We start from the raw sequence: 16,423 nt of genomic DNA on the forward strand, positions 1-16,423 counted from the left end.
GGCACCCCATAGAGGAGCAGTGCTGTCCGCGCAACATCGGAATAATCTCACCAGAAAAGCAGAGATTCAGGTCGCGAAAGTGGTGGGATATTTCAGCGTTGCGTGTCCCGGAGCAACCAATATCCTTCTCGCAAGGGGGTTCCTCCTCGGTTTCTCTCTTCACTACCGAAAGTGATCGGGTGCTCTAACCTAAGAGAGGGAGAGAATGAATTAGGCACTAATAAAAAACTTAGACCTATGGCTCCAACTAGTTTGCACAAAACTTGAACTAAAACATACTTTTTAGATGTGCAACTAGATTGTTCTAATGTGAAACCCCTATTCCAAAAGAGTTTAGCAACCTATAGCCTTTCCTATTAAAAAACTATTTTATAAAAGTAAAGGCACACAAATTACTAGTAAGAAATGCAGAAGCTTAAAGAGCGGGACAGGAGATAGCAAACTCTTGACGCGGGTGTTTATCCCGTGGTTCCGTTAGCCACAAAGGTACACCTACATCCACGTTATTGTAGCACTCACTAAGAATATTGCTACTCGGCCACCAAGTCTCTTCCGTGAACACAATCACGGTCACCTTGGCCCCGGGTTCCACTAAGGAGCTTCTCCACAAAGGATGGGGTCTCCACGTCTCCCGCACAAAGTGTCGTCGCCGCTCCACACCAAGTCGGAGGGTCGATGACATTGCCGGCGAGCTTCAAAGCTCCAAGGTGCCGATGCACCAAGCTCTTGTTTTGGTTCACTAGAGAACCACAGCACAAAGGCTCAAACCCTTACAATCACATTCACTAAGAGCTAACCTTTACACAACACTCTCAAAGTGTGCTAAGGGCTAAGGATATGATCTTGATGCTTTTGTATGGCTTGGAGATGTTCTTGGGTGTGTGTGGGATGTCCAGCAATCTTCAAATGGCTGGGGTGAGGCGTATATATAGGTCACCAAGTCTTGTAGCCGTTGCTCCAACGATTAGCAGAAAATCTGTGTATCACCGGATGAACCGATGCCTCTGGCAGGGGTAGCGTCGGTTTATCCGGTCACTCTAATACCCGAAGTAGCCGTTGAACTCCTGACAGCTGACACAGTGACCACCGGTTGAACCGATGCTTTCTCGTCGGTTAAACCGGTCACTCACAGCATCCTCCTCTTCTGCTGATGTCATTGCACCGATGCCTCACCGGTTCAACCGGTGCTGAAGACTTGACTCTTGCTCGGCTTGCATTGTCTCTAGAACATAGTACGTCCAATGCACCGATGCCTCTTTTTGAACCGTCGGTTCATCCGATGCCTATAAGCTGACTCGGCTTCGATTCCCTTCTGCACCAAAATACCATGGCGTCGGTTCTTCCGACAACCATCGGATGCATCAATGCCCTTGGCGTCGGTTCTTCCGGTGCTACTGTCCGAAGAGCTTTCAGGGCGCTGCCCTGAGAGCCGCGAGGGGCGTGAAAATTCGCGACAAAGTTAGGTCGGCTGTTGTTGCGTTACTTCACCAGCAATCGCACATAGTACACCTCGATCAATTTCTCAGACAGACACTTCGATGTTGGCAAGGCAATTGATCCCATTTATCCCTTTAATAGAGATTGCTAAGTAGTATGTGTCATCAGCTTACAGCATAAGAACAGCGTGATCGACACACTTGAAACTTTCTCGAGCGTGTCACTACTGTTCAACGATTCCCCGGCCCTTTTCCGGTTTTGGTCCCGTGCGAGCGAGTTCTGAGAATTTGATGGGACAGTACCGCTGCACCGCATGCATCCCCCATGAATCTGATCAGATCAGTAATCAGTTGGATTTGAACGGGCGGTACACCTTGAGGTCCGCCGCGATGCCGGCGATGGACCCGGCGGCGGCGGCGACGGAGATGACGAGGCAGCCGAGGCTGAGCGTCTGCAGGCACACCCACCGCGTGCTCCACCGCGGCACCTTCTTCTGCACCACGTACATCTCCACGGGGAAGTAGACGGTGAGCGGCCAGAATCCCAGCGCGCCCAGGAACCCCACCACGTCGTTGAAGAATGGAAGCATGGACACCACCGTCGTCGCCACCACGAACGCCGTCCGCCACGTCGCCCGGAACGGGTTCACCTTGCACCTCCGCCTTCCCGGGAGGAGCGGGACCCCGACCTCGCCGGTGACTAAGGCCGAGCCGGGCCACCGCCGCGCGGCCCACCTCTCGACGAAGGCGAACAGCGGCTGGCAGTAGACCTGGTAGGCGCCGACGAGGTGGACGACGATGGCGGCGTTGGCGACGTCGAGGAGCCAGAAGGCCTCGTAGAAGCCGAAGCCCGTGAGGAGATTTCCCGGCGCGCCGTCGCCGAAGGCCGCGTACCCCGTGCAGCCGCAGAGCATGTAGAAGAGCGTGGTCACCGCGACGCTGACCACCGTGGCGCGCTTCATCACCGCGGACTCCGACTGCGCCGGCGCCCGGATGGTGTCCTGGATCTCGATGAGGATGAGCGAGTAGGAGTAGGCGAAGGCGATGTCGCCGAACGCCTGCAGGCTACGCCACACCTTGTCGACGGGGGTGACCACGCCGACGCTGATGCCGGTGAGGCTGCCCTGGACGCCCTTGTTGGCGAGCACCTGGACGATGCCGAGGCCGAGGCCGATGGTGGAGTAGGTGAAGGACATGAAGGCGGCGAGGATGGAGAGCCAAGAGATCTGGTCGAAGTCCGGGATCTGCGAGAAGAAGATCTCGGCCACGCCGAAGATGATCATGTAGGGCGTGCTGGAGATGGCACAGGGGCTGCCGTGCCCCTTGTGGTGGAAGCAGTTGGCCCTCCTGATGGCGCTGCACGAACACGACACCAGGTCACACACCATTCACTCACTGCCCGGATCGATCATCAGAAAAGAACAGAATGCATGATCGTGGCACAGTCACACTCACAGCATGCTGATGGAGGCGGCGATGGTGTACCCGATGGTGGCCACCCCGACGATGTTGGCGTACTGCAGGAACCTGCAGATCTGGACCTTGACGCCACCTGCGGCTCGACGAAATTAATTGATCCAGTTCGCAGATGGACAGAAAATATAATAAGCATGCAGCTGATGATTTGAAGCTCGAAAAAGGCAGGAGGCGGAAGAGGTGTGGCAGCAGCACGAACTGAGGTTGGCGTTGACGGCGTCCATGTAGGTGTAGTTGCGCTTGCCGGTGGTGGGGTCGCCGGAGCGGTAGCAGTCGGCGAGCAGCGCGGAGGTGTAGTAGGTGACGAGCGAGAAGAGCAGCATGACGGCGGGGCCGGCCACCCAGCCGAGCTGCGCGATGGCCCACCCCAGCGACAGCACGCCGGAGCCGATCACCGCCGTGATGATGTGCGCGCTCGCCGTCCACATCGTCCCTGGTACGGTAGAAATTTGAAGGCTGGTCCGTCCAGATTATTAGCCACTGCAATACTGCATCGTGACACCACACGGCACCCATCATCGATCGGAACGGAACTCACCGGAGCGCTTGGGGCGGCCGTCGTCGTCGAAACACTTGCCCCCCGCGCCGCACACCTCCATGGCTCCCGGCGCCGCCGTCGGGTAGTAGTACGTGGCCACGACGTTCTCCGCCGCCATCTCCAGGCCGACGATCTCTCCTCTCTGGAACGATGCCCAAGGAGGCCAGAGAGCACCCAGTCAAGACAGATACACGCACGTGACGGTGGTAGTGCCAATCACTACACTGCTGCGGGGTGGCCAGTACGGGGGTGTGGGGGGGGGGGGGGGGGGGGGGCGATTTATAGGCGCCAGCCAGCAGCAGCGGCAGGCCGAGTTGGTTGGTGCCCCCCGACCAGTCGCCATTGATGAGCTACTGCCTGACGGCTGCAGGTGAGGTGAGGAGCCAGGGACGGGGACGGAGAAAGGTGCTGCTCCCTGTACGGAACGTCGAGGTTGCCGACGAACGCTTGAATTGGGCACGAGAGCTGGTTGACGACGATGCACGTCGACTCGTCGTCAACCGGAAACAGCGTGTACCTAAATTGCACACTGCGTGCCCGATGACCCCTTTTGGTGCCACCGCCCTCACAACATACGCATGCTACGGAACAGTCACGGTGTTTGATGGATTTTTGTCATGATATATTCAAATGTCAAGGGTTAAGCTCAAGTGTTTTACCGAGAAACAAGAAGAGAAAAACAGCAATATAAAAAGAGAAAAGCTAGTAAGCTCGTGGGCTTCATATACGTGTGCATGGTGGTAAGCATATGTAGCAAATTGTGCGTGCATGCTTCGCCTGAACTAGCGGCGTGTACTCATTCAAGGTCTGTATGATGCATATTGCCATCACGAGCTGCTGTTGGCCCCACGTGGCAGCCGGCGTGGCCTAGAAGAATCTTGAAGCGTCGAGACCTCCTGAACCCTCTCTCCGTGGCAGCCAACTCGGTGTTTGGCCCATAGCAAAATGAGAGAAGTCCGTGCGTGCATCATCCTCTTAGCTTCTTGATCACGCACGTGTGTGCTGCATTAGCATTCTTGGTCAGGCCCACGGTGCAGCGAGTCCGGCTAGCCAGGGAGCGTGTGGTTCCGTTTTTGACGCAAAGAGCCGGGCGGATAAGTCTGCCAAGCAAGTTTTTCTCAACTGAAGGCCGGCGGCGCCGGGTGGGAGACCTGGGGCTGCACGCCGCCCTAATCCCTGCCTATATAAAGGACACAACGTCTTCACGTACAGAGGGCTTCCTTTTCCTGGACGGGAGCGGAGGGCGGCCGAAGGAGCCAGGGGCGAGAAGCGCCCCCAGCCCATCTCCATCGGAGATGCAGACGACGCCGCGCACATCCTGCTCGCTGTGACGAGCGGAGGCAGGTGCGCTCGTCCATCTTCGTTCAAGCCGCGCGCCGGAGTCAAGGGATCGCCTGCCGTCGAGCTCGCCGTCCATTATCAGATGAAAGCCGGCGCTCGGAGTTGCTGGAGACGTGCTCATCCCCTCTGCATCCCTCATCGTCAACAAGGGAATCACGTCCGCCTACACCTTCGTCTTCCTGGTCGGGCCCGCAAGTCTGCACTACGCTGGCGACGACCTCGCCAGCCATCGTCTTCGTCTTCCTCGTCGTCTGCACCAAGCCGGTGGCGACCCTTGTCCTCTCGCCATCCTCAGCCTCATCGTCCGCCGTCGGCAAGGAGCCGGAGTCGGCAGCCGCGCCGGCGCCGAGCAGAGGTTGAGAAGCAAGTCGAAGGAGTGGAGGAGAAAGCCATGACGCCTGGTTCGTCTTCGGAGGCGCGGCAGACCCCAAGCTGGTGATGAAGCATCAGCCGGCGACGATACCAGGCCGCATCGTCAAGCCCGGCTGCCGATCAACGACGACGGCGCCGCGAGGACACTGAGACGGCCGGCGACGACACCACGCCGCATCGTCAAGCCCGGCTGCCGACCAACGACGATGGCGCCGCGAGGACACTGAGACGGCTGGCGGCGACACCACACTACGCGTCGAGGTCCGGCTGCCGAACCAGTGACAACGGCGTCGCCACGAAGTTACTGAAGCCCAGTCACCGCACCGACAATGACGTCAAAGCGCCGGCGCTGCACGCCAAGCCGGTGTCGAGGATGACGACATCGCTGTTGCGCCGACTGTCGCGAAGATGCCGGGACAAGACGGTGACGACTCCATGACGAAGGGCTGTCGCAAGATGCCAACACACCAACGGCAGGCCAACACACCGACGGCAAAGACACACGTATAAGAGCATTCACAGGAGCATGCACGTAGGTGTGCCCACCAGAGAAGCAAAGTGCATATGTGTGTTGACGTCTTGCCTCCACGGATCCTCCACTTCGCCCACGATATGCGGCCATGACATTTCATCGACTCCGTCCAATTCGCCGCCATGCATCGTCGACGACCCCACCTCGTCTCGGCCGCCGGCAGACCAGCGACACCCCTCAGCATTGACGACCACCTCGGCTCGGCCGCCAGCAGAGCGGCGGCACCCCTCGTTGTCGACGACCATCTCGGCTCGGCCGCCGGCAGACCAGCGACACCCCTCAGTGTTGACGACCACCTCGGCTCGGCCGCCGGCAGAGCAGCGGCACCCCTCGTCGTCGACTACCATCTAGGCTCGGCCGCCAGTGGAGCGACAACACCCCTCGTGCCCATCATCCTCACGTCCATCTGGCTGCAGGCATGGATAGCTGGATGTCCGCTCACGGAGCCGGGTTGGAAAAGCGGCGGCCGGAACGTTGCGCGGCGCTAAAGCATATGTTATATTCGCCCACGAGGAGCCACAGAACGACAACACCAACATGGCCTTCTACGAGCGGCCGATGATGACGATGATGTGGCTGCTGTGAGGACGCCGAGGCGCGGCATGGCGAGGCTGGCACTTCACCTTCAAGCCTGGCATCGACTGACGACAACTGCGCCATTGTGGGGACGCTGAGGCGCGACGGCGGCACGACCGGCGCTTCATGTTCAAGCCCGGCATCGACCGACGACTACGCCGCCACGAAGACACCGAGGTGCGACGGCGGCACGACTGGCGCTTCACGTTCAAGCCCGGCATCGACCCGACCACTACGCCGCCATGAAGACGCTGAGGCCGGTGGCATGACTGACGCCGCCCGTTCAAGCCGGCATCGACCCGATGACGCCGTCGCCGCAAAGATGCCAGGATGAGAAGCGACGCCGTGATGAAGAGCCGCCGCAGGACGCCATCACGCCGATGACCCAAGAAACCGCATAGAGCAGCCGGATGGATCTGCACCTCGGCGCCTAGACGTTCGCTCGCATGCAAGATCCTGTACACGTTGTCGCACTCACAAGTGCACATGTACGAGAAGCTAATAAGTGCACATGCATGTACGAGAAGCTAATTAATAAGCTACCGCATGCACCTGTACGTGCGCCGCAGAGCAAGCTGCATCCATGTGTATGTGTAGATGCTTTGCCATCACTCCGTCAAGCTACTCAGAGGCCGCACGTCTCGACAATCAAGCCGCCACGACATCGACTCGGTCCAGCTTCAAGTTTTCTCCACGCATCGGTAATCTGCGACTACTACGACTACTCCACCGTTCGAGATCGACGAGGCCGAACGACACGGGCGAGCGCTGCTGATGCTCCAGCTACGCTACACCGGCTCATGGACACCGACGAGGCCATGGATGACGCCGACGCCCACATCTACACCACCACCATCATCATGTATGGAGAACGTGAAGCGAAGACCGAAGACGACGACCACGGCATCTTAATCAGAGGTACTCCAGCAAGCTAGTCTTGCGGAGGTAATTAACCGGGAGCTTTTCGAGGCCCCGGGAGCCAGAAGACCACCATCGCCCAAGTCAGATCTGCCCAATGGCAGGCTATGGAGCGCACACTTGTACACGGGAATCTGTATTTGTATTTATAAAATATGAATAAAACTTGTGTTCCCGTATCTTTGTTTATTGTGTATTTTCTATATACACTGGCACGCCCGCAATTTATTTTCCCCCGCGTGTAGAGAAAACCCCTTGGGTATTTTTCTCCCCAAACAAAATGGCACGCCCAGTGGGACCTGGTTCCCCTCCCATCTTTGCTGCGCAAATATTCGTCGTCGTCATCTTGCTCGATCTTATGTTGGTGCTATTTTGGATGCCTCACTTTGTTTGAGGCTCCTCTTAGGATAGCCCAAAGCTCCACTGGGTGGTTATTATTCCTTCCCAGTTTGGTCTTCTTTTGTGTTCTTCGTGCAGAAAACAAGGTGGACGGTTGTGCTTTGGGCAAAGCTGGGAGCGTGTTGCTGACAAGGCCAAGGCTTCTCTCCATGCTGAGGGCCGACTATGCTTGCCACGATGGGGCAACCGTGACAAGGAACATCCCCACACTGATGGGGCAACCGTGACAAGGAATATCCCCACACTCCTTCGGCGTGGCGCAAGCAGGAGGGTCCGCTGAAGCCACTACGTCAGCTTCGCGTTATGGGATTCACTGCACCGAGCCCCTAACTAGTCGCTGGGGGCGGGTCCATCAAGTCGGCAAAAGGACGTCACCATCGACCACTGCGAGTGAACATCCTTGTTGGTGAGGGCTTCCTGCAGGGCGCCAAATTGTGTCGATGGCAAATTGAGGTGGCATGAGAGCACCGCACTCTGATGGCTGTCTCGGAGGCCCCGTCAATAGCTACAAGCTCTTGTCTGCCGACATCGTCATCCACGGCAGCGATACCCTCCAACGCGCCAACATCCCGTCGGACACCATGCATGGTGGCATCATGTGCGCGTCCGCGATGGCTGGACACCATCACCGCCATGAAGCCTGCATCCGCGACGGCTGGACGTCATCACCAGCATGAAGTCCGCGTCCACCACGACTGGACGTTATCACCGCCATCGCCATGACAGCTGGACACCGTCACCGCCATGAAGGCCACGTCCGCGATGGCTGGGCGTCATCACCGCCATGAAGGCCACGTCCACAACAGCTGGACGTCATCATTGCCATGAAGCCTGTGCTAGGACGGCGACGCCATCAACAGCATGAAGCACGCGTCCACGATGCCAAGTCATCGATCAAGACACGTCACGTCCGGGATACACATGTTTCTAGCCGGGACTCACAACATCGAGCCCCTAACTAGTCACTAGGGGTTGATCCATCAAACCTCCACCGAGGTTACCTGAGGTTTCCTGGTGGTGCAGGCCAGGCATGGACCCCATGGGACGGCGACTTCGTCAACCTGGTGCCGATCCAACGACACCGAGCTGAAGGATGGCCATGAAGAATGGTGGTGGCATGGAGACATACGTGCTCCGGCCAGAGGGCACAGACGCGCGCACCACTGCTGCGTCAAGAGAAGCTCTCCATCTCCTTCAAGACTGCGCCGACTTCATCGTCAAGCCATGAAAGTCTCTTGTGCATCAATCCGAGCTTTCGTTGACTTCATTCTCGCCCAACATCAGCAAACACGCATACGAGGCTGTCGTGAAGAAGCAAGGATGGAGAGCCGACGTAATGGAGCTGATTGCATGCACGCACGTCGCTGGCGTTCGCCCGCGGTGCCGTACGAGCTCACTGACGATGGAGAGGCCAAGGCGCCAAGCTGGTGATGAAGACAGGCGGCCGGCGGCAAGACCCATGCTGCACATCTGAGCTCGGCCGCCGCACCAACGACGTTGAAGCGCGGCACGACTAGGTCGGCGCTGCATGTCCTAAGCCGGCGCTGAGGACGATGGCACTGCCATGAAGGCGCCAAGATGAGAAGCAACGCCAAGACCGCAGGTAATGGCGTGAAGGAAGGCCGTCGCGAGATACCATCACGCTGACATCAAGGAGCCGCAGGCTGAGCTAGAGTTCCGTTCGCCCGCCAGGCGCCTGAGCATTTGCTTGCATGCAAATCTATACGTACTTTGCCAAGTGCACGTGTGCTGTTGATGGAAGACAAGAAGCTAGAGTGGCATGCACAGGGGAGTATGTACTGTGCGCCACCACAAGCAAGCTGGAGCATCTACGTGTACAGATGCCTTGCCTGCCATCACTTTGCCCATCTACAAATAGCTGTATCCCAGTGCCGCACCCGCACACTTGGTCGAGAAGCCAGAAGACATGCTCGCCCATCGTCGCTCCAGGCCACCGGCTCCCTTCACCACCGTCTCCGTCGAGCTCGCCACCGTCGTCACTAGGAGCCAGAGCCCGGCCATCAAGATTCCATCAACGACGATGCAGAACAAGGCAGCGGCGAGGCGCGGCGCCACCTGCTCGTCGTCAATGACCACTCGTGCCCACTTCATCGTCCAAGATCATCCACGAGCAAACCATGTCTTTGTGAGGAGTAGCTGGCCAGAAATGGCCACGCGAAGAGAGGAGAACGCTCGGATGCTCGGATCCATGGAGGCAGGCAGCCATGCGGCGCCCTTGACTAAGCCACGCACAGTGCCGATGCCTTGACGTTGAATGAGCGCCGCCGAGCCGGAGACGCTCTGCGGATGTTGCCAAACCAGCCTTCCACCTTCTTCCAGGCTACCTCAAGCTGCCTGACACCACCCACCCTAAGGGATGCCCTCCATGACTGCTTCGTTGGCGTCCCAAGCAGGCTGCCAGGTCCAGACTTCGCCAAGCTATCAACGGCGCTGAGGTCCACATCAAGCCAACGGCTTGGTCAGCACGCTCATCACCGGGGGTAGGACCCCACCGCCCCGGTCCCAAGATGTTGCTAGTCTACCGGCGCCATCATCGACAATGACAACACCAGGAGCAAGACGACACTTTCCCCGATCGCCGACTGAAGCCGTTGGTCTTCCGGCGTCGCATTCTACATCAACACCCAGGGCTGCACCATTGCGCCTTGATCGTCTACGACGCTGACGTTCTTCCGGCGTCACCTCTTCAACATCAATCACAACTGGGGCGACACCACAGTTCCCTGGTGTCCTACAACGCCAACGTTCTTCTGGCATCGTCTTTTACATCGACAACAAAGGGAGAAGTACCTCACCTCCCCAGTCGTCTAAACTGCCAACGGCTTCCCGACACCTTCATCGACATCGACACCACAAGGAGCAGCACCTCACCTCCTTGGTCATCTACATCGCCGATGGCTTCCAGCGTCTTCCCCTGCATCAACAACACAAGAGAAGAGCACCATGCCTCTTCGATCATCTACACCGCTGATGGCTTTCTGCGGCAGCATCCTCTACACCGACAACACAAGAAGGAGCCCCACGTTTCCTCGATCGTCTTTATAGCACCAATGACTTCCCGGCATCTTCATCGACATTAACAACACCTGGGGTAGCACCACCTCCTTGGCCACACCGCCGACAACATTCGACGTCCTCTTCTTCAACAACACCAGGAGTAGTACCACCTCCTTGGCTACACCGCCGACAACATTCGGCGTTCTCTTCGTCAACAACACCTGGAGTAGCACCACCTCCTTGGCTACACCGCCGACAGCATTCGGCGTCCTCTTCGTCAACAATACTAGGGGCGGCACCACCTCCTCAACTACACCGTCGGTGACATCTCAGCGTCTTCCACTATGTCAACGCTAGGAGCGCAGGCACCATGCCTCCTTGGACATCTACACCGCCAATGAATATCCTGGCGTGACCTTCTGCATCAACACTGGGGGCAACTAGCATTCCCCAATCATATGCAACGCTGATGGCGTTCCGGCACGATATTCTACATCAACAACACTGGGGGCAGCAGCAAACTGCCTCCCTTGTCTCCATCGCCGACGGCATTTCGGCGTGGTTCTCTTCATCGACAGCACCGGGGGCAGCAGTCAACCCCCTTGCTCGTCTCTATTGCCGACGGCGTTCCGGCATGGTTCTCTTCATCGACAGCACCGGGGGCAGCAGTCAACCCCCTTGCTCATCTTTATCGCTGATGGCGTTCCAGCGTGGCCCTCTTCATCGACAACACTGGGGCAGTAGCGAACTGCCTCCCTCGTCTCCATCGCTGACGGCGTTCCGACGTGGTTCTCTCCATCGACAACATTAGGGGCAACAGCGAACCCCCTAGCACGTCTCCACCGCCGACAGTGTTCTGGCGTGTTTTCTACATCAATAGCACTGAGGGCAGCAGCGAACCCCCTTGCTCATCTCCATCGCCGACGGCGTTCCGGCATGGTCCTCTTCATCGACGGCACCGAGGGCAGCAGTGAACCCCCTCGCTCGTCTCCATCACCGATGGCATTCCGGGGTGATCTTCTACGTCGACAACATTGGGGGCAGCAGTGAACCCCCTCGCTCGTCACCACCGCCGACGGTGTTCCGGCATGGTCTTCTACATCAATAGCACTGGGTGCAGCAATGAACCCCCTTGCTCATCTTCTCCGCCGATGGTGTTCCGGCGTGGTCCCGTTCATTAACAGCTCTGGGGAAACAGTGCGCCCCCACGACCATATGCAGCGCTGATGGCATTCTAGCGTAGACTTCAATACTAGGGGCAACAATGTGCCTCCTTGGTCATCCACACTGCCATCCATGTGTGGCGCCGATGATGTTCCGACGTAACTCCCAACACTGGGGCAACAGTACATCTCCTCAGTCATCCACACTGTCGACGGTATTTCCGACTACACCTCCTACATTCAAACAAGCTTTATGAGGTTCATTTTTTTTTTGCATAAATCCTTTTGCCTCTTAGATGATCAGTGTGCATTCACCATTGCACTACTTGGTTGCTTTTTTTTCTGCAAAAAAAATGGACCTCACGCGTCCAAAATAAAGACAAATGGCTCTCCCATGGAATGTTCAGCTGCAGTGTAGGTTTGGAACTGCCTCAGGACTTTGTCTGGAAGTATTCAAGGTGGAGATGCAGCCGACGCCCCTCCACACATTATGCACAGCTCATGCCAAGCGTGCTCTACCGGAGGCAGTGGGAAGACGACTTGAGTTACTCCCGAGCAGCGAGGCGACCATGCCCCTCGCGCTTCTTGATCTGGGGGCAACACACTCCAGGGAAAACTATAGGAGAAGAGCAAAAAAAGGGCTACCTAGTGCAACGCAAGTTCCATTCAGTGTGCAGCCACTTGCCATCCCTGGAAAGTGAAAACAAGGGACCAAAAGAAAATAATGCCTGCGAGGATTCACATAGACACACATAGGTGAATGGCAGCTCTCCGAATTCCTTGAGATCGTGGCAAGCTTCAAGATTCAAGATCCAAGTTTCAGGAGGTCTCCAAAGAAGATGACCAAATCAAGTAAAAAAATCAAAATCAAGAAGATAATTCTCAAGTCCAAATGGTGAGCAGCCTCCAAAGAAGATGGTCCCAGCTCAAGCATCAAGCAAGCCCGATCTCAGTGGAAGGAGGAAGGTTGTTGTTCACCATCCTCGGCAAAAGTAATGGCAAAAAATCCTAGCCGTTATCCCATAGCCTCCCATACCAAAGCAGCCACACCTATGTCTCTATGCCAAGGGGCATGAGCGGGTTGTGGTATTACTCAATGTGAAGGAGACTCAAGCCATAGTTCCCATCACCTCCAGCAGAGTCGTGGAAGCATGATGTCCACAGTCACATATACTCAGGTGGCAAGGTTGATCCCATCATCGCTATGATCATACGGCAGCAGATGACTCAGTCCTTTGGCAGTCCGATCCTAAGCTGCTCTTATGGCTAACACTCGGCGGGAGAGCCAACATTTTTTTTTCCAAAATCCAACAAAAATGTGTCCCTTTCGATCCAGCTTGCATTGGATGCTTTCTTTTCTCCATGGCTAACCAGTGTGCACAAGCAACATGTATGCTATTTTCTTAAGCATTGCAGGTTCTTTTCGCTTTGCTTTGATGGGAGCAGTGCGGCGCACCAGTGCGGGATGGCGCCAAGCTGTGAAACCCTTCAATTCGGTCGGCTGGCACCACAACAGCAAGGTGGTCGCGACTGGATTGATAAAGACATCTCCACCAAGCGGTATCGTTTCTTCATCGCAAGTTGGAGGCAAGGTGTTTTGTTGGTCAATGCCGTAGCAGCTACACAGCCCCAACACGAACCAGTGACAACGGCGTCGCCACGAAGTTACTGAAGCCCAGTCACCGCACCGACAATGACGTCAAAGCGCCGGCGCTGCACGCCAAGCCGGTGTCGAGGATGACGACATCGCTGTTGCGCCGACTGTCGCGAAGATGCCGGGACAAGACGGTGACGACTCCATGACGAAGGGCTGTCGCAAGATGCCAACACACCAACGGCAGGCCAACACACCGACGGCAGAGACACACGTATAAGAGCATTCACAGGAGCATGCACGTAGGTGTGCCCACCAGAGCATGCACGTAGGTGTGCCCACCAGAGAAGCAAAGTGCATATGTGTGTTGACGTCTTGCCTCCACGGATCCTCCACTTCGCCCACGATATGCGGCCATGACGTTTCATCGACTCCGTCCAATTCGCCGCCATGCATCGTCGACGACCCCACCTCGTCTCGGCCGCCGGCAGACCAGCTACACCCCTCAGCATTGACGACCACCTCGGCTCGGCCGCCAGCAGAGCGGCGGCACCCCTCGTCGTCGACGACCATCTCGGCTCGGCCGCCGGCAGACCAGCGACACCCCTCAGTGTTGACGACCACCTCGGCTCGGCCGCCAGTGCAGCGACAACACCCCTCGTGCCCATCATCCTCACGTCCATCTGGCTGCAGGCATGGATAGCTGGATGTCCGCTCACGGAGCCGGGTTGGAAAAGCGGCGGCCGGAACGTTGCGCGGCGCTAAAGCAGATGTTATCTTCTCCCACGAGGAGCCACAGAACGACAACACCAACATGGCCTTCTACGAGCGGCCGATGATGACGATGATGTGGCTGCTGTGAGGACGCCGAGGCGCGGCATGGCGAGGCTGGCACTTCACCTTCAAGCCTGGCATCGACTGACGACAACTGCGCCATTGTGGGGACGCTGAGGCGCGACGGCGGCACGACCGGCGCTTCATGTTCAAGCCCGGCATCGACCGACAACTACGCCGCCACGAAGACACCGAGGTGCGACGGCGGCACGACTGGCGCTTCACGTTCAAGCCCGGCATCGACCCGACCACTACGCCGCCATGAAGACACTGAGGCCGGTGGCATGACTGACGCCGCCCGTTCAAGCCGGCATCGACCCGATGACGCCGTCGCCGCAAAGATGCCAAGATGAGAAGCGACGCCGTGATGAAGAGCCGCCGCAGGACGCCATCACGCCGATGACCCAAGAAACCGCATAGAGCAGCCGGATGGATCTGCACCTCGGCGCCTAGACGTTCGCTCGCATACAAGATCCTGTACACGTTGTCGCACTCACAAGTGCACATGTACGAGAAGCTAATAAGTGCACATGCATGTACGAGAAGCTAATTAATAAGCTACCGCATGCACCTGTACGTGCGCCACAGAGCAAGCTGCATCCATGTGTATGTGTAGATGCTTTGCCGTCACTCCGTCAAGCTACTCAGAGGCCGCACGTCTCGACAATAAGTCGCCACGACATCGACTCGGTCCAGCTTCAAGTTTTCTCCACGCATCGGTAATCTGCGACTACTACGACTACTCCACCGTTCGAGACCGACGAGGCCAAACGACACGGGCGAGCGCTGCTGATGCTCCAGCTGCGCTACACCGGCTCATGGACACCGACGAGGCCATGGATGACGCCGACGCCCACATCTACACCACCACCATCATCATGTATGGAGAACGTGAAGCGAAGACCGAAGACGACGACCACGGCATCTTAATCGGAGGTACTCCAGCAAGCTAGTCTTGCGGAGGTAATTAACCGGGAGCTTTTCGAGACCCCGGGAGCCAGAAGACCACCATCGCCCAAGTCAGATCTGCCCAATGGCAGGCTATGGAGCGCACACTTGTACACGGGAATCTGTATTTGTATTTTATAAAATATGAATAAAACTTGTGTTCCCGTATCTTTGTTTATTGTGTATTTTCTATATACACTGGCACGCCCGCAATTTATTTTCCCCGGCGTGTAGAGAAAACCCCTTGGGTATTTTTCTCCCCAAACACACGGATCATGGTGAACAATGTCACGCGCAAAGTCAGAGGTGATCGACCTAAACGGTGTGAGCAGTGGCGGAGCTGGAACACTAAATCAGAGGAGCTAGACGTGGTAATTAAGCTACTAATTTGATAAACAGTACCAAAATTACTGTTCACCTAGGGAAAAAATTGTATAGCCAGGGAGGGGCCATGCCCCCTTCGGCTACAATGTAGCTCCGCCAGTGAGTGTGAGGCCGGCCGGCGCTGTTGCGTCTGGAACGAATCCCCGGCAGTCCAGCACAGCTAGCAAAGATGTGATAAGATCGCAAGAGTGTTCTGAAATAAAACCACTTGCCGACTTGCCGTGCCCGGCTCGTGTCGATTACCTTTTCTCTGTGGAAGAGTTGCAGCTGGTGCTCCTCTTCTGGAGATCGATCGACGGAGGTCGAGGAGGACGACGACTGATGTATCGCGGTAGATGGATCGGATCGGAGTTGATACCCCCTGGTGTGGTGGTGTGTCACTAGCCGCATCAGCTGGGTTTTATTTATAGCTGATGTTGCTTTGCTGAAGGCTTCGTGTGCCACGAAGCAGCAGGCAGATGCTGCAGGATGAACGGCAGGAGGGCGCTGTTCGTGGTCTCAGGACCCCATGGGCCATGGCGCCGGCGTTCCGTGCTGAGCTCTCGTCCATCCTTTTGCCTCCGTCTCCGTGGGCGTGCATCGAATAGGTTCGGCCTGCTCCCGTTCCGGGGCTCTGGAGAATCAGAACAGAACCTGCAGAAGTATGGACCTTCAGGCATGGCTGTACTGTAGAGTCGTCTCACATAATGCAGTATGTAGGGCAGCTGGCGCTGGTAATGAAGTGCTAACGCATTAGATGATTCTTCCATTTGAAGTAGGGTATGGAATCCGCTAATTAGCTACTGATGACGAATTCGATTCTTTATAATTCCGTTTGACCGGTCCTGGACCAAAGATGAAACTAATAAAGAGAAACACTGAGGGAAGGGGGAAAAAAAGCAGCGGGAAAGAAGG

General features: G+C 56.8%; 1 protein-coding gene across 1 annotated transcript; it reads right to left on the bottom strand.

Moving 5' to 3' along the window:
* Positions 1 to 1,541: 1,541 nt before the first annotated feature.
* LOC120708886 (amino acid permease 3-like) lies at positions 1,542 to 15,890 on the bottom strand. The gene is made up of 5 exons (XM_039994311.1): positions 15,773 to 15,890; positions 3,451 to 3,592; positions 3,112 to 3,345; positions 2,892 to 2,988; positions 1,542 to 2,792 (listed from the first exon to the last, which is right to left on the bottom strand). The coding sequence occupies exons 2-5, from the start codon at positions 3,566 to 3,568 to the stop codon at positions 1,784 to 1,786; spliced, it is 1,458 nt and encodes a 485-aa protein (XP_039850245.1). The 5' UTR covers positions 3,569 to 3,592; positions 15,773 to 15,890; the 3' UTR covers positions 1,542 to 1,783.
* Positions 15,891 to 16,423: the final 533 nt, after the last annotated feature.

Source organism: Panicum virgatum, chromosome 5K (assembly GCF_016808335.1).
Source record: "Panicum virgatum strain AP13 chromosome 5K, P.virgatum_v5, whole genome shotgun sequence".
In the NCBI taxonomy this organism is placed as follows: Eukaryota; Viridiplantae; Streptophyta; class Magnoliopsida; order Poales; family Poaceae; genus Panicum; species Panicum virgatum.